This window comes from Manis pentadactyla, chromosome 2, assembly GCF_030020395.1.
Source record: "Manis pentadactyla isolate mManPen7 chromosome 2, mManPen7.hap1, whole genome shotgun sequence".
NCBI lineage: Eukaryota > Metazoa > Chordata > Mammalia > Pholidota > Manidae > Manis > Manis pentadactyla.
Window position 1 is genome coordinate 50977485 of NC_080020.1, and position 16608 is coordinate 50994092.

At 38.9% G+C, this 16608-nt stretch overlaps 1 protein-coding gene across 5 annotated transcripts in view; it reads left to right on the forward strand.

Moving 5' to 3' along the window:
* EPB41L4A (erythrocyte membrane protein band 4.1 like 4A) overlaps window positions 1-16608 on the forward strand; it is a 278688-nt gene that overhangs the window by 173735 nt on the left and 88345 nt on the right. For all 5 annotated transcript variants that reach the window (XM_057492674.1, XM_036886897.2, XM_036886896.2 and 2 more), the window contains 2 exons: window positions 2009-2097; window positions 2737-2800. In XM_057492674.1, coding sequence (XP_057348657.1) covers window positions 2009-2097; window positions 2737-2800 — 153 coding nt within the window. The remainder of the gene's footprint in view (window positions 1-2008; window positions 2098-2736; window positions 2801-16608) is intronic.

Consider the following 16608-nt stretch of genomic DNA (forward strand, 5'->3'; position numbering starts at 1 on the left):
CTGTGTTATTTGAACACAAAGCATCTCTTGTGTGGGTTAAATCCTAATGAGTTTTGCATAAAAGTCTGCGATTATATTTCCATGTGTAGAAAACAATTAACTGGGCTTGAAAACGCAATCCAGATAACAGCTCCAAAGGGCTTAGCTAAACATCAAAGCAACTTAAAATTGGTCTATAATTGATTGTACTAAACAGAAAACAGCAGGATTTTCCAAAAATAGATTTTATGGCTGAAAAAACATAAAATCACTTGCCAAGTAAAGTAGGCTTTAGACAATAGCATAGGTGCACCTATTGGGGCTTCTATGTTGCATGTCAATATTAGGGTTACTGCTTATTGTAGTTATCACCACTGCATTAATAGAAATATTCTTGCAGATTTTCTCTAGTGTCTGATGAAAACTTGCCGAATATAGTCAGTGAGCAATTACACTAAATCTGTGTTGAGTGTTTTCCATCCAGGTGCTAACCTTTGAGTCACTTCTCTGAAGTTACCAATTGAGACTGAAGTGTCCTTGCCTTTCATTTTATAAATATTTAGTAAAATAGTCCAAGTTGATTATTTGAGAAAATGACTACCTGGACTTATTCTTGACACAAAATGAATTGCTAAAGATTATATATGGACTGAGTGTTTAATGGAACTCAATTTTTAAGGAACCCTCATAAAACTTAATGTAATGCAAATAATTCATTCATGCACTCATTTTGTAATATGTCTTTTGCTCATTAGAGTGTCCTAAAATAAGAAATCATTTCATATTACTTGTAAAGAGTTAGGAGCAACTGTAGGTATACTGTTACTGTGGCAATAAAAGTTACATATTTTGGGGAAGTAGTACCCTGATATATTAGATTCCAATCTCATTACATCATTAAATTCTCCACACTACTGTCCTTTAAGAACACCTGTAAAACTTTATGGAATTTTTATCTTTTTTCCTTTATAGCCACTTTAATCTTGTTAGGTTTTTAGGTTTTTAAAAAATATTTTACAGTAGATGTATAAAGAGAGAGTCTTCTGTATTTGTGTAATGTTTACCCTAATTTACACACACTTTTGTGGTTGGTGGGAATTTATGGCAAATGAACTGGATTCAGTAGAATCTACCATACATTCCTTTAACATCAAGTTTTTGAACTGAGAGTGGGCAACAGCTGGTATTCCAAAATATCTTAGTTGTTTTATTTCCTTGGGACTATGACTTTGCAGGCTATTATTTGACTTCAGAGTAGAAGTAAGATTAATACAAATGAACAGTTTCTGTGCACCTTCTTGGTACCCACTCTTTTTGTGACTTTAATTTCAGAATCCCATTTTCTTAATTGGGATTTATCATTATCTGAAAATAATGGGTCTCCAGTCTTTACTGGAAGAGATTGTATTTTTAAATTTTTGAGCAGTCTTAAAGTCACAAATGCAATTAGGAGGGAGTAAGACAGAGAACTCAGAAAATCCCAGTGCCTGCAGGCTGCTGCCTGAACTTTCTGGAGAGGAGGTGGTAGTTAACCCAGCCTCGTGATTGTCCTCATCAGAGAGTTATGATTAACATGAGCCCTTGGAAGGGAACTTTGATCAAAGCCAATAGGTCTCAGTCCTTGGCTGTGCAGGAGAATACCTGGGGTTTTATGCATCTTTGATAACCTGGGGTGCTTCATTATAGACTACGATTTAACTGGTTTTGGTAGCGTCAGGCATCAGCACTTTAAGCTGCCTGGTGATTTCAGTTTTCTGAGGCATAGCTAGGGTTGAATACCCCTGAAGAAGCAACATGGGGTGAGTCAGTTAGTAGCCTAGTCGGTAGTCCAGGCTCTTGTAATGAACTGAAGTTACACATATGAATGACTAAGAAAAATTTTCTTAAACTGAAAAAAATGAGCAGCAAGATGTCTTTCAAAAACTAGGTTCAATATTAATGCAACAAAGTATGGTTGTATGGCCAGTTGTAGCTTGACATGGAGCTTTTACATGAATAAATTCATGTTTATAGGTGTATGCTTTTTCAGGGAGAAAACAAATCTGAATATTTCTTAGGATTAACTCCAGTTGGTGTTGTCGTCTACAAGAATAAAAAACAAGTGGGAAAGTATTTCTGGTAAGTGTAACTTGAGGGCAGAGTTGGTGTTAAAGTTACACACTGTATGTATTGGACTTGTGGGGCTTGTGTGTCAATGAAGGGGCTGGAGAAAAGAAAACAGGTACATTTCCAGTGGATGGTAAACAAATGAGTGAAACTGGGTGTAAGTTTTCTCTCAGTGCATCTCAGAGAATCATATTTTTTCTCTGTAAACTTCAGGTACTATGATTCTGGACTCTCTTGTCCATGGTAGTTATAAGTAGTAGGATTTCCTACCTGTTTCAGTGTGTGCTGGTAGCCCATGGACCCAGGACTACTACTCTGGGTCCATGTAATGAGAGATTAATTCTAACTCTAACTGGGGGAGGATCTGAGAGAGATTTGGGAGCCTATGGCACTATACTGTGTCTGGAAGGCGGTGCTTCAGATGATTCCAAGCTTGTCTGTACCGATGGGCAAAGCACAGGAGAATGAGAATGGAGTTTTGTTTAGGAAGGTGTCTGGAGCAAAGGACTTACAAGGAACCCTCTGTAATCATTGTAGCAGTATATGAAGGAGCCAGTATGACCAACTGTTTTCCACTGGCTACTTCTCAGAACTTCTCAAAGATTAATTCTTAGAAACAGCACCACCACCACCATCTGATTTGTTTTCCAGGCCCCGGATTACAAAGGTTCACTTCAAGGAGACACAGTTTGAACTCAGAGTGCTGGGAAAAGATGTAAGTTTTTGTCAAGTGCTTAGCTTAACTGGAAGGAAAGTCTGGTCTGCTCATTGATAGCTTAAAATATTAAAAGATATTGTGAAGTAGAATTTCCATGTTTTCTTCAGCTGCGGTCACATGGAACCAGGTTAACTGACTCATGCACAACTTCTTCTCAAGGGAAAGGTAAGTAAGGAGAAATGAGTGAGTTGGTAATTGAGAAATGTCATTTTAGTTTTAACAAAGGGAATAAACAAACCTTTCTAGGGCATAGGAGAAAATAGGAGGTGATTCTCATTATTAGCCTAACTTGCTCTTTGAGTACTGCCTGTCAAAGTAGGATTCATATAATCAGAAGAATGTACCTGTATACAGGATAAAAAGTGTCCTGTTTTTGTCCCAAAGTAAATTAAGCAACCTGTAGGGAGTCACACTTCTGCTCTTTCCCTAGTTGAGCATGGTAGATAAACCAGATAGAGAATTCTGGATGCTACACAAGGGAGAATGTAAGGCCAGGTGCAGAAAGGCTGCAGCTGGCAGTGTCTTCAGAAGTGTTTGGGTGATGGGCACTGGCTGTATTTGTCAGAGCCTGGACGTGTGCTCGTGTCTTGACAGGTAGATTTTGGGAAACTGGGCAAAAGAAGGCAGGGATGTGAAAGCTTCCTTTTAATATACCTGTGAAAATAATGGTCCCTTGAAGTGCTATTACTATAATTCATATTTATGGGATAAATGAATGAAAATATGATGAGGAGAATCCACTCTTCTGTCTCTTTGATGCTAACTTCGTGCAGAGCAAAAGCCTAAGTGAATGGCATTGACTTGGCTATCTGATGAGATATTTGTCATATAAAAGAGGTAAATCAAATCTATGCTTGTGCATCCACAAGATGAGACACAGGAAAGGTGCGGTTGCAGTCACAGCTGGAGTGTGGTACCCGGCACAGTGCCTCACATGGAGCAGCTGCTCCATAAATCACTGTCAAATGATTGATGAACTGGCCTACTGAGATTCTGTGGTGCCAAGTCAGAAAACCTGATGCTCCTATTTGTTCTTCCTCATGGAAAAAATACAGTGATTCATTATTGTGTTATATGCTGGCATTTACAGTAACACTAAAATTGGATTTTGAGATGTTTTGACTTGTAAAGAGGGGAAATTCTAGGTTTTTAAAGAAATGACAGTTCAAAACAAACTAGAAATAGTCTAGTTTGAAGAAAATCCAGTTTTCTTCAACTCCTGACTAGACCCATGAATTTTAAAAAAAGTGCTAATATGACATTGAATTTAAATCACCCCAAAAGTAGAATAGCTAATTAGATAAGGAAAAAACTGTAAAAACCTACTCTCATGCTACTGGTTTGCTGTGACTTAATAATGCAAGAGGTCAGTTCTGTTTAATACATTCAAAATAGTATTTTTGAGTTTTTAATAAGGATATGATTAAATAACAAGACTTTTCATGGAAGCATTGCTATTATTCAAAGTCATTTTCCCCCTTACATCCAAGTATTTTTGTCAGTGAGATCCTTTAGCAAACTACTTTTATGTTATTACTGCAGTGCCTAAAAATGTCTTCTACTGTCCTGGGATAAGTATTTGGTAAAGACACAGCTAACTTGAACTTTCAGCTTCTTAGATGCCTTCATTATTAGGCAAAACAACAAAATTGATAATATCATGTTACTGTGTTGATGGCAGTCTCACAGTGTGGCCCTCAGCTCGGTCCCTGTCCCTGTCCCTTCTGCAGCTTGGGGAAAGGATGGGTGTGTGGGTGCATCTTGAACCCTGCACGCTCCTGGGCCATTTGGCTTAGTGTCAGTGACCTTCATTTAGATGGCAAAGCTGGGCACATAACTCAAGCTTGAATTAAAAGGATTTTAAAACAATTAAAGAATATGTTAACTTAACCAGAGCACTTGGTTTCCCAAGCATTCTTGCTTTTGCTGTCTTTCTTCTTTCTCTAGCAGGTACCTGTCTGTGAGGCAGAGCTTTACACAATGGTAGAATTAAGCTGATTATTATGGAGGCCTAACTATAATCATAGATTGAATAAAAAAGCCTCCTGAAACCAATCACCTGGAACAATAATCACAGTCAGCTCAAAAAATGGTTGACATGCTTGTGCTGCTGGTTTTCTGGGTGGCTGGTGGGTCAGAGATACTTCACTTGGTGTGTTCAGAGCTGTTAGGGCCAGATTCAGAGATTCAGTTCCTAAAGGAACAGTGATGTCCTACAGATTAAAGGTTTTCCTGATGTTGCTTTATGCCACTAACATTGTCCAGTCTCCCTTTTTAACATTGACTATGTACACCACAACACATAACACGTAGCTTAATAAATAGCAATAGTGCTTAAACATACTGTTTATTCACATATTTCTTTGCATCCACAAATAACAATCTCATCTTTTTCAGGTTTAACCTTAATGAATTTTCAGTGATTCATTTCTGAGAGAGCCAACAGACAGTTGTCTGCAGTTAAATACTGGTTTTATAAAAATTTATCCCTGACAGATTCAGAAGCTGATTATTATAAATACTTTTATCTAAGCTTCAAAATAGGCACCATGGTTTAAATAATACCTTGCAGAAAACCAAAACTTTTCATATAAAGCTCTTACATGATGATGGTAGAAAATCTGGGAAATAAGAAAATTAAAATTACCTACTAAAATTAAGAGGTAATGATTGTTATTTTGGTACAATCCCTTTCAGATTTTGTTCTGTTAGAGTGAATGTCTAATCTGTGTATATATGCATGTATGTATATCATCCCCATGTGGTTTTACATACAGGTCTTATATTTAATATCATATCCTAAGCATTTCTCCTTTTGCTATATTTGTTCATATGTTCCTACATAGTATTTGATAATATGTTTTTTATTTTTCTGTAACTTTTTTTCCCTTAATATTGTGGATCAGTTTTTGTCCTCCTGTTGTATCTTATGACTGGCTTTGCTGGCAGAAGTGAAATCTATAGAATTTTATGTTTATCTCAAATCTGGCCATTTCACTGAGTTCTTGTGTCCTACCTAAGAGTTCTTAATTTGATTCTTACAATTTTTTTGGATATATAATTATGTCACTCACAAATAAAAATAATTTCTTCCTCATTTCTGTTTTTTATGTTTCTTATTTTATAATGTTGGTCAGAACTTCTAAAAGAGTCTTAAAGTGATCTAGCAATATAGGGCATTCTCACTGGTTTCTGATTTAATGAGAACACCACTTTTTTCACTCTTTATATATTAGCTGTTTGTTTTAAGAATGCATGTTTATTACCAGGGGCTTAAATTTTTAAGTCTATAATCAAATGATTGATTTTTTTTCACTGAATGCCTTGAGAACAAAGATTGTTATTGCTTCTTCATTCATCCAATAACTAATGCTTATTTCAAAAATCCAGGCAAGAGATGATAGTGACTCAGGCTAGGATAACATCCCAAGTGCTGAGGAGCTGTTGTAGTCTGAGTTAGCCATGGTTTTGTGGATGTAGGAAGGCATGAGAGAGAGGAGTCCTGGTGATTTACAGGCATTTGGCCTGAAGGGCAGGAATACTGAGCTGCCATCAAGTGAGGCGGGGAAGGCTGTGTGAAGAGCAGGCTTGTGGGAAAGATCAGAGGTCCCATTCCTAACAAGTTGAGTTAAGCGGAGGCATTTAATAAATGGGTTGTGTGAGTCTGGAGCTCAGGACCAAAGTCAGGGCAGAATATTTGAATTTGGCGGAAAATCACTGGCATATCCTGGTGTTCAAAGCCATGAAACTGCACGTGGTCACTAGGAGAATGAAGGTTAAGTGAGGAGAGAAGGGGAAGAACCAGGAGGCTGGGAAGGAATAACATAAGGTAGGAAGAATATGAATTATCCTCAATGTTGCAAGTAAAAATCATATATTAAGTAAGTGTCAAATGATGCTGTCATTTGTCAAATTATATCAAATAGGAACAGAGAATTGACCACTGAACTTAGGAATGTAAGAGGTCATTGATAAGATCTTTTTCAGTGGGTTGGAAAATGAGCTTTAACCCCAGCAATTATACTCTTAGGTCTGTATACCCTAGGGAATCACAGGGGATCTGTGTGTTCATCTGCACTTACATGAAAGAAGGAACTATTAATAGGAGATCTATTAATAGGAGAATGAACACCTGAATTGATGCACATTAAGAGAAAAAACAAAAGCAAATAGGAGAAGTGGAATTAGAGATGGTACGTGTAGTCTACCATGACAAGTTTTAGCAGAAAGAGGGACAAATAGGAAGATAGCTGATGAGGGAAGTGAGTCAAGAAGAGATTTTTAAATTTTTTTCAGGTTGAAAGAAATAATAGCACATTTATACCTTGATGAGAATGATTCAATCCGTGATGAAAACTTGGTGATGTGGGAGAGAGAGAGAACCGCGAGAATCACGGTTCTTAAGCAGATGATCAGGGGTGACATCTAGTGTATACATGGAGGGACTAGTTTTAGAGGGCATCCCGGACAGTTTATCTGTGGTGAGCAGGCAAGAAGACAGAGCATGGAAATATAGACTAGGATAGTGGGTGGTTCTCCTCTGATTATTTTGCTTTTTATTTTGAGGGAACTAGGTAGCAAGGTCACCAACTGAGATTGATGTTGGGGAGGAGGTGTTGGGAGTCTGAAGGAAGAGGAATGTACTATTTCATAATAGTAAATTTGGAGAGAAAATGGAAAGGGGGCATGTGGTTTGCTGATATCACGTGACAGCTTGGTAGGACACAGGGTCATGGATTGAAAGGGAGCCTGCTCACAGTGCACTTTTACCCAGCCGCATTCTGCAGCACTGGTGCTGGCATGGGGCGAGTGGAGCATTGGTTTAGTGATGGCAGTAATGGGAAGAGAGAAGGCGAGGCAATTCTGTGAGGCTGGGGAGCAATTATAGGAATTTACCATGGAAATGAAACTGGGTAAGGAGGAGAGCACAGACAGTGACAGAGTGGCAGGATCTGTGGTGGAGGTCCTGGTGGAGTTGAGAGATTGTTTTGGGTGGCATACCAGCGGGAGTGAGCTGGGGAGGGAGGGTGGTGGTCAGCAAGTTGGGGGCTAGGCATTGAGACGATGCAGGGGCTTCAGTTACTGTAAATAGAAAGTTCTCGGGCAGTGCTTCTTAACTGGGGGCATTTGCCCCTCACCCCTGGGACATTTGGCAACATCAAGAGACATTTTTGGTCGTTGGCAGTTCTTGGTCGGGCAGGGATGCTACTGGCCTCTGAAGGGAAGAAGTTGGGTATGCTGCCAAACGTCCTACAATATGTCATCAATTGGATAGGGCGGCCCCCTACAAATGTCGATAGTGCTGAAACTGAGAAACCATATTTTATAGAGTTATGAGCATTGGAGTGAGTGGCTGGGATCCTGAGGAAGACAACAGCTTCAGAGAAGAGTTTGAGGAGCTGAGATCTCTGGGCATTGCAGAGATCATTTCTAGTATTTATCTATTGGAATTTCCAATCATTAACATGACAGTAGTATTGGAAGGAGTGACCATGACTGCAGTAGTGTTGATATGTGAGGGAGGTGATTTAAGGATGGCAGCCTGCAGGGGACATAACCTGATGAGATTCAAAGTTGGGAGTTTTAGGGGGAAGGAGAGAGAATGGTCTGAAAGCAGTGAGGAGCAACAAGGATTCTCCCCCATTTTTAGGCCTAGAGATATGAGAACAGTGAGGAGGACTTCCACTGAGGCATGGTCCCAAGGGAGAGCCAGGGGGTTTCCACTGGCACAAGAGAGGAAGGCCGTGTAGAACAGATTGTGGAGCTAGGGGATTTTGCTGGTGACAGACCAGGAATTCCAGAGGGCATGACAGAAGGGTTTCAGGAGCTGGGTAACAGTGGGAGAGGGGCATAGACTGGGGATGTGCTGAATCTCTTTGGGGGTGATTGACATAAACAGAGATAGGGAGCATAATAAGATTGGGTCCAGTGGATTCAAGCAGACACAGGTGGAGAGGCTGTGAATGTCAGAAAGGAGCGAAGCTACGAAAGCCTGCCTGTCTTCACTTGTGTTGGGGGTAGAAGCCCTAGGGGAAGTGAGAGGGTCCCCAGGCCACCATAGTTCAGTCTCACCTTTCCTGGGAGAGGGCCTTTCTCAACTGTGTGCATGTACTTGGGCTGATGGACTTGAGAACTGGGGAAAGGCAGGCCTCAGGCCCTAGCTTCACCTGTTCTGACCAGGTTGACATTTCTGAAGGAGCACTCTGGCTGCAGGATGGAATGTGGAGATGAGAACAGAGGCAAAGTTAGGACTGCAGGCTGGGTCAAGCACAGATGAAGAGAGGACATTCACTCCAGAGATGGAGAGAAGTGGGCAGATTTGGGAGTCATTTAAGGGGTACAATTGCTTTTGGTGGTAGCACATTGAAAGTTTTTGTGAAAAATAAGAGTTTAGGATCATACCCAGATTTCTTGGTTTCATCAAAGGGGAGAGAGTGCAATCCCCAACAATGCGTCCAGAAGTTGGCATGTGCTAAGCACATTTGTTGAATAAATGAAAAAAATGACACTGTGATTACTTTCACATGTAATGCATCGTGAAACTAACCTCAGCTAAACTTAGCCAGCATGACAGGATGTAGGACCAAAAGGTTCCTGGCAAGTCCGGCCATGAGTAGTTAGATCCACTTGGCTGAACTCTCAGGCACGCTTTGCGGAGAGGATGCGGGAAGTGGTGATGGCCAGGAGTTGGCACCATCAACAAGCCAGAGGCCTCTTACGTAAGCTAGGGGTTCCTTCCATATTTTAAGTGGAATTACAGACTAAAAAAAAAAATTTTCTATTTGAAAATAATTCCAGATTTGCAAAAAGTTGCAAAAGTTAAAATATTACACAGAACTTGGTTACCTATTGTTACTCACATTCTCTTACTGTTAACATTTTACTCCATTCCCTTTTCCATTTGTTATCAATCTATATACACACACACTTCTTTTCTGAATGATTTGGGATTAAGTTTCATGTGTCATATATCTTACATACTTGAGTGTGTATTTCCAAAGAATAGGGATGCTCTCTGATGTAATCACAGTACAGTTATCAACTTAATAAGTTTATGTTCATATAATACCTCTATCATTTGCTTTCTATATTCCAGTTTTGTTGTCCTTTATAGCATTGTCATCTTCCAGTATAGAATCCAATTAGCCTTTTTAAATATGGAACATTTTTGTTTCTATGACTTGACATTTTTGAAGAACATAGTTCTACCCCACTGTTTAAAAGTAAAAGGCTTCTCATATCATATTTGTCTGATGTTTGCTTGTGATATACTGAGAGGTTTGGCAGTCTCAGCCGGGAAGCTGCCGAGGTGAAGTGGTGTCCTTCCCAGGGTGTCACCTGCAGGTGCAGGACTCTGTCTCTTATTAGTGAAGTTGGCCCACCCAGTTGCCCAATTTTCTACTGTATAATTACTGTACTATTTTCTCCTTTGCAACGAATAAGTAATCTGTGGAGAGGCATGTTAATTCATGCAAATACCCTGCTCTTCACCATTTCCCTGTAGATCTAGCATTCATTGAGGATTCTTGCCTGATCCAGTCTTTTGCTATGGTGCTTGCAAGATACTGATTTGCTAGCTCTCCCACCGCCTCCACATTTGTCAGTCAACCCTGGGTATCTCACTGTAAACAAGAGCTCCACCTTATCTCTCTCTTATTTATTTATCTGTTATTTGCATAGACCTTTTCCTGTTTTTTCCAAGTGGTTTTTAATACACTGCTATACCGAACTATTTTGGTGTTCAAGTTGTCGTAGAGTGGGCGCCCCTTTAATCTAGCTCCTGCTCTCTTTTGACCTTCCCCCATCATTTTTTTTGTCATATTCGTCCTTTTTGATACAATATGGTGTTTCAAATGCATCTTGTATTTCCCCCACACCTCCCTGTTACCAACCATTTCTCCAAGGAGCCCTGGTTCATTTCAGTGGGGAAGGCTTGAGATCTGCGTGTTCAGTGTGGCACTGCTGTTCAGGTGACTTTGCTTTGTGGCCTTTTTGGATGACAAAGCTAGGAAATACATGCATGCATACACACATACATACAAATATAAATATGTATGTACGTGTGCATATAAGCACGCTTACTCACTTTAGAAATCATAAGTTCATACTATACCTCCAAGTCCCATCCATCTCTTTCTTGCCAACCTTTATCTCACATGTGTGTGTCTTGAGAACCCTGGCTCCCAACAACAGTAATACATACTCATTTGCTCAATTCTATAATATACCTCCAATTAAAAAAATTATTGGATGTATCTCAATTTAAAAAATCATGAAGAAAAAATAAAATAAAATAAATCTCAAATCGTTTCAGAATTGCTTTGGCCAAACCACTAAAATTGGGAGTTGTTTGCAGTTCTTTCATTCATGTATAGCACTTTGCTCAGATTGGGCATACAGTCAAGCAAATTTACTGTGGTTATGGTACTTACTTCAGACCTGGTTAAGTTTACATCAGTTGCTTTCAGTTGTAGGTTCCCCTTTTATAGCCTTATTTATTTGATTTGATTTTTTGAAAATGTGTATTTACATCCTTCTGTAAGTCAAAACAATACAAAAAGGCACAGAGAGGTATCACTAGTATTTCAGTCTTGTTCCCCTACCCTTCCTGTAGGTAACCAACTTCAGTGTTTTAAGGTTTGTCCTCCCAGTGTTTATATTTGTACAGATAAGCATTTTTAACAGTTTTCCTTCTTTCTTGCCTAACAGATGATATACTGTGTATGCTTTTGTATTTTTTCCCCCTTTCTCTTGGTAATACATCCTAGAAATCTCTCCGTATCGGCTCATTGAGAGTTTTCTTTTTCTTTTGTGCAGCTGCATAATACTCCATTGAGTTTATATACCATAGTTTACTCAACCAGTCTCTCATGCTGGGACATTTAGGTAGTTTTCAGGAGTTTGCAATGATAAATTTTCCTTGTTCATACATATTTTACTTTGTTGGAAGGGAATCTGTGGGGTAAATTCCCAGGGGTGGGATTGCTTGGCCAAAGTGTAAGCGCACATGTAATTTTATTAGCTATGGCCATGTCCTCCCTGACCTCAGAGTTTTTGTGCCATTTTGCATTTCCACCTATAATACATAAGCATACCTGAAACTATAGATGTAATATTTTCCCCCAAGAATTCCTAAGTGTGGCTGTGTTAGTAATATTTGGATCCCAGTGCCACACAATAGTTTGGTTTAGTCTTTCAAATTCAGTGAGGGACTACTAGACTTGGGTGAAATAGCATGGTTTAAGTCCAGGTCTCCCACTTATCTAACCTGGGACAATTCACTGAATAACATTTAACCTACATTGTCTTATCTATGAAGTGAGGATGATAAAATCTGTCTTACAGGGTTGTTGTGAGGTTGAAAGCACTGGGACAAAGTTGGACTTGTAATAGGCACTTGGTACACGTCTCTGAATTGGAACTGTCTTGGCCTCAATCCACTTAGAGCTTCTGCACTTTTGCACAGGAAAGGGCTCTGGGAGCACCATGCTCTGGACCAGTCTAGGCTGGTGGACAGCTTGGGCCAAGGCAGGAAGGGGAGTCCAGGTCTTCCAAGCCCATACATTTTCCTTTGCTTCCCTTGTTAGTATGTTTGTTGATTTTTTCCATAATGAAAACACAGGGAACATTTATTTGGAAGGAATTTTTAAATTCTGCTTAAAAAAATTTTTTTTTGTATATTAGTATCAGTAGATCTTGACAGGTATGCCTTCATTTTAACAAACTTAAATAACATTTGTTAACAAAATTTTTTTTAACATTTGTAAGACTAGAAATAAAGATTATCATTTAAAAATTAAGTCTGCAAGTATAAGAGAATTGCTGACATTTTAATGCTACAGTTTAAAGAGCTGATGAAGATGAAAAATAACAACAAAAACAAGTAAAACAGTAACAAAAGCAAATCATCTGAAGCCCTGTGCTTGAGTCTGTGAATTTTTTCAAATACAAAATAACTTTCATAGTTTACTGAAACATGATGTAAATATTCTGTAATGATTTGGCTTGTGTTTTCTCTTTTCAAATTTTTGTGAGGACAAGGAAAAAAAGGAGAAACAACACAATCTAACACATCCTTTCCAATTCTATAATTTATGTTCCTATGAACTGGAAGGAGTTATGTACAGTTATTCTTCAAGCAATCAATTTAATCTGTAAAAGAGGTGAAAAGGTGTTTCACATTTAGTATGTATTTTGGAATATAACCCACACAGATGACAGAGGAGTACTGAATATTTTTGCTGGGCTTGTTCTTTTAGTGTACAATATACCATGTATGCAGGAATGGAAATTAATTTTATTCTCCAGGTACTCTGTGGAAATGCACAGTGATTTTTAATTCAAACCATATTCCATGCATTTCAAAAAGAATTACAAAAAAAAGGTGTGTGTGTAGGGTTGTTTATGTGTAGTGTAGTATTTTCTAAACCAGAGTACTGAAAAGACACTTCCTTGAAAGAAAGTTCTTTGTTTGAATAAATCAGGGAATCACCAATGACCTTTCCTTGGAGATTGACATCCCATAAGCACAGTAAAAGATCTTAGTGTTTAACCGACTGTTTCCTGAACTTATTTGACTATAGAACTGTCTTATGCTCATATCATGGAACACTGATCACACTCTTTAGGGAACACTGTGTAAGGAAAAAGTTTGAAAGAATGAGATACTATTATACTCTGTTATAAAATTCCCTCCTAACTTCCCTTTCCAAATAATGACAAGGTCGGTAAATTTTTTTGTGCAGGACTGGCTCCGGATTCTTTATTTGGGTTTGAACTTGGGATGCCTAGAAGAGAGGAAAATGGAGAATAAGGGGAAAGTCATTAAAACAAACATTGTACCCTCTCTCACATATTCAAATGTGGTTCAATTTTTAAAGTGCAATCATTGATAGGAAACCTTCCTTTCCAATATTTATATAATAATTGCATCTTACTTTTCTTGGGTATTAATCTTTTTTACTTAAACATTTGAACCTATGTAGTGTATCTTATGTTACTTCTAGTGACTTTGGAGGTCGGACAAATATGTAATAATAGGATTGAGAAAATGTGCCTCCCCATAATTCTAGGGAAGCCAGTGAAGGCAGACTGTCCAGCTGTGGCTGCTTCTAGGAGGACCTGCTGGGGTGTGGGCTCTGTGTAGCCAGGAGAGTCCCCCTTGGGAGAGGCAGTGAGGCTTGAGTGCACCGTGGCAGAGAATGCTGCCATGCAGCTTACAGCGTACGAGCCCCTCCAAGACCCTGTCAGGAAAATAAGCACACTTAGGAGAGGCCAGGCTAAAGTAAAATAGTTTCTTCAAGCTTGGAAAGAGAAACCTAGCTGGCAAAGATGACAAAAGAGACAAAGTAGACCACAAGGGGGTTAGGCTGGGAATTCATTGATATGATTCACGTCCTGATTCTTACAAATGATGGAATTAAAACTTGGAGCTAAATTTACCAGAGATCCATGGCACAGTGAAGCCCATACATGACATCTCAGTTACAGGTGATTTAAGCTTTATCAGTTTATACAAAAAAAGAAATAGATTCAGATCATAGCTTTGCTTCTGGCATGAATGGACTAAAGCTATGAAGGAGTTGGAGTAATTTTGCCAAAAGCAGGTGCTGGTTGCTTGGATAATACTTTAGTGGTCAGTATGAATGAAAGGAAAAGTGCTGATTGTCTGCATCTATTGCAAAAAGGCTCAGTAGGAAGGAGAGTGGCAGAAAGACATTTGAGATTCAGTGTCAGTTACATTCATGCCAGCAGTTACTGTACGTGGTAAAAATCCACAGATTTTATGCAGAATAGTGTCCCTTTTCTTTAGTTATGTTAACCCTCCTTTTAGCATTGGGTCATTCTACTAACAGTGGGGTAAAAAATAGGCAGCTGGATATACAGTGAATCACTAAGTTGTTTATTTCAAACAAAATAATATTATATATAAACTATATTTCAATTTAAAAATTATATACATTAAAAAAAAACAGGCAGCTGGTTTTAAGCCCTGTATTTATGGAGAGTGAGCTGATAGTAGTTATTTGCACATGGTGGAAGTAATTAGGAGGCCTGTGGGAAGCTCGTTTGTTCCTGTTAAAATTTGTACCCAAGGAAACTTGAGAGAATGCGATTCTGGCTGGTTCTTAAATACCTTTTACCCTTTCATTAGGAGATGGTGGTTTAAAATGTATATTAAAAATTAGATATCCAGGTCTCTATTTGAAAAGCAAAAGAATATAGATGTTTATGTAAAGAATAAGTGAAAACCAATTGAAGAAATGTTTGAGATTTCCTTTATTTTTAAGATTGAGTGCTTTTTTGTTTCTCCTCCACTTTTGGAGATCTGGATTCTAGGTAACTAAATAGCTTTTTGGAAACTTGATTTGGGTATATAAATCCCCTCTTATCTCTGAAAGTTCTTGCTAAAATGTTAAAGTGTGTCACAGCATAGTCACCACCAGCCACCATTTCTTGTTGGTGACAATGCCCACATGTCCTGCCACACTCAGTGTGTCAGTGGTTGAAAGGCACGGGGAGATGGGGCACAGACGCTGAGCGCCATGTGAGTGGGAGTCATCCTGTCCTGTACTCCTAATCATTTATCCTGATGCACTGCAATCACAAGCAAAATTATTTTTAAATGACCTGTGCCTTGTATTTTTGGATAATCTAGTGATCTTAAAAACATCCATCTGTTATATACAAAACTTTTCATAGTGGCTGCCTTGTGGGAGGGGATTTGGGGACAGTGGTGGAAGGGAGATTTAGTTATCATTGTCCATACACTTTGGTAACTTTTGGTGTTTATACCATGTGTATATATTATATATTAAAAAAAGAAAAGTGAAAAAAAAAGTTTCCCTCTAAGAATTCCCCTCTCCTGACAGGAGCTTGGTTGCCCACCCTGCCCTCAAGGATCTTCTGTGATTTCCCCTAAACCCTCATCCCCTACCTCCCCCAAGTTTCTACTGTTTCTGAGGGAAACACTTTCTCTATTCAGCAACTTTTCTTCCTAGTCTCTGATTTTGTCATCCCTACCCCTTTCATGCAAGTCACTGAAGATTTCTTACCTCGAAATGCACTTACCTCCTTTCAAAGTATTTTGACCTTTTTTTTTTGTGTTGTTGTCATTAACCTACAATTACATGAAGAACATTATGTTTACTAGGGTCTCCCCTTCACCAAGTCCCCCCCATAAACCCCATTACAGTCACTGTCCATCAGCGTAGTAAGATATTGTAGAATCACTACCTTTTGACCTTTTTAGGTCACTGGAGACTTGCGCTGTCCTCTTTTCCTCTCTGACACAATTGCTTCCTGGCCTGTTTTGATCTCTCACTCCACCTTCATTAGCATCTTGACTGTAATCCCACCTTTATCCATTTGTGCTGTCTCCCTGAGCAGTCTCTGTTCTACTAGGGTGAAATAATCTGTGCCCACTGATAGGACCTCTCTCCTCAGCCCTACACTGGCTTGTTTAGTTTCCAATTCCATGAGTACCTCAAAATCAAAATAGTCTGAACTTGTTGTCCATTATACTACAATTATATGTAATTTTATTTTCTCTATGGATTTTATGAATATATAATATCAAAATACCCATACCTTGTTTCCCATTCCCCACTTTTTCTGACTTGCTATATTTTATTACTTAGCAGCACCCACACCAGAACCCTGGCATTTGTCCTTTGTTCCTTCTTTTGCTTCATAAGGTTTTGGAATTACAGGTGGCCATGCTGTAACATGCATGTATTGGCTCTGTTTTCATCACACCCTTTCATTTTATAAATAAATTCCTAAATTGGGCAGCCTTATTCCAG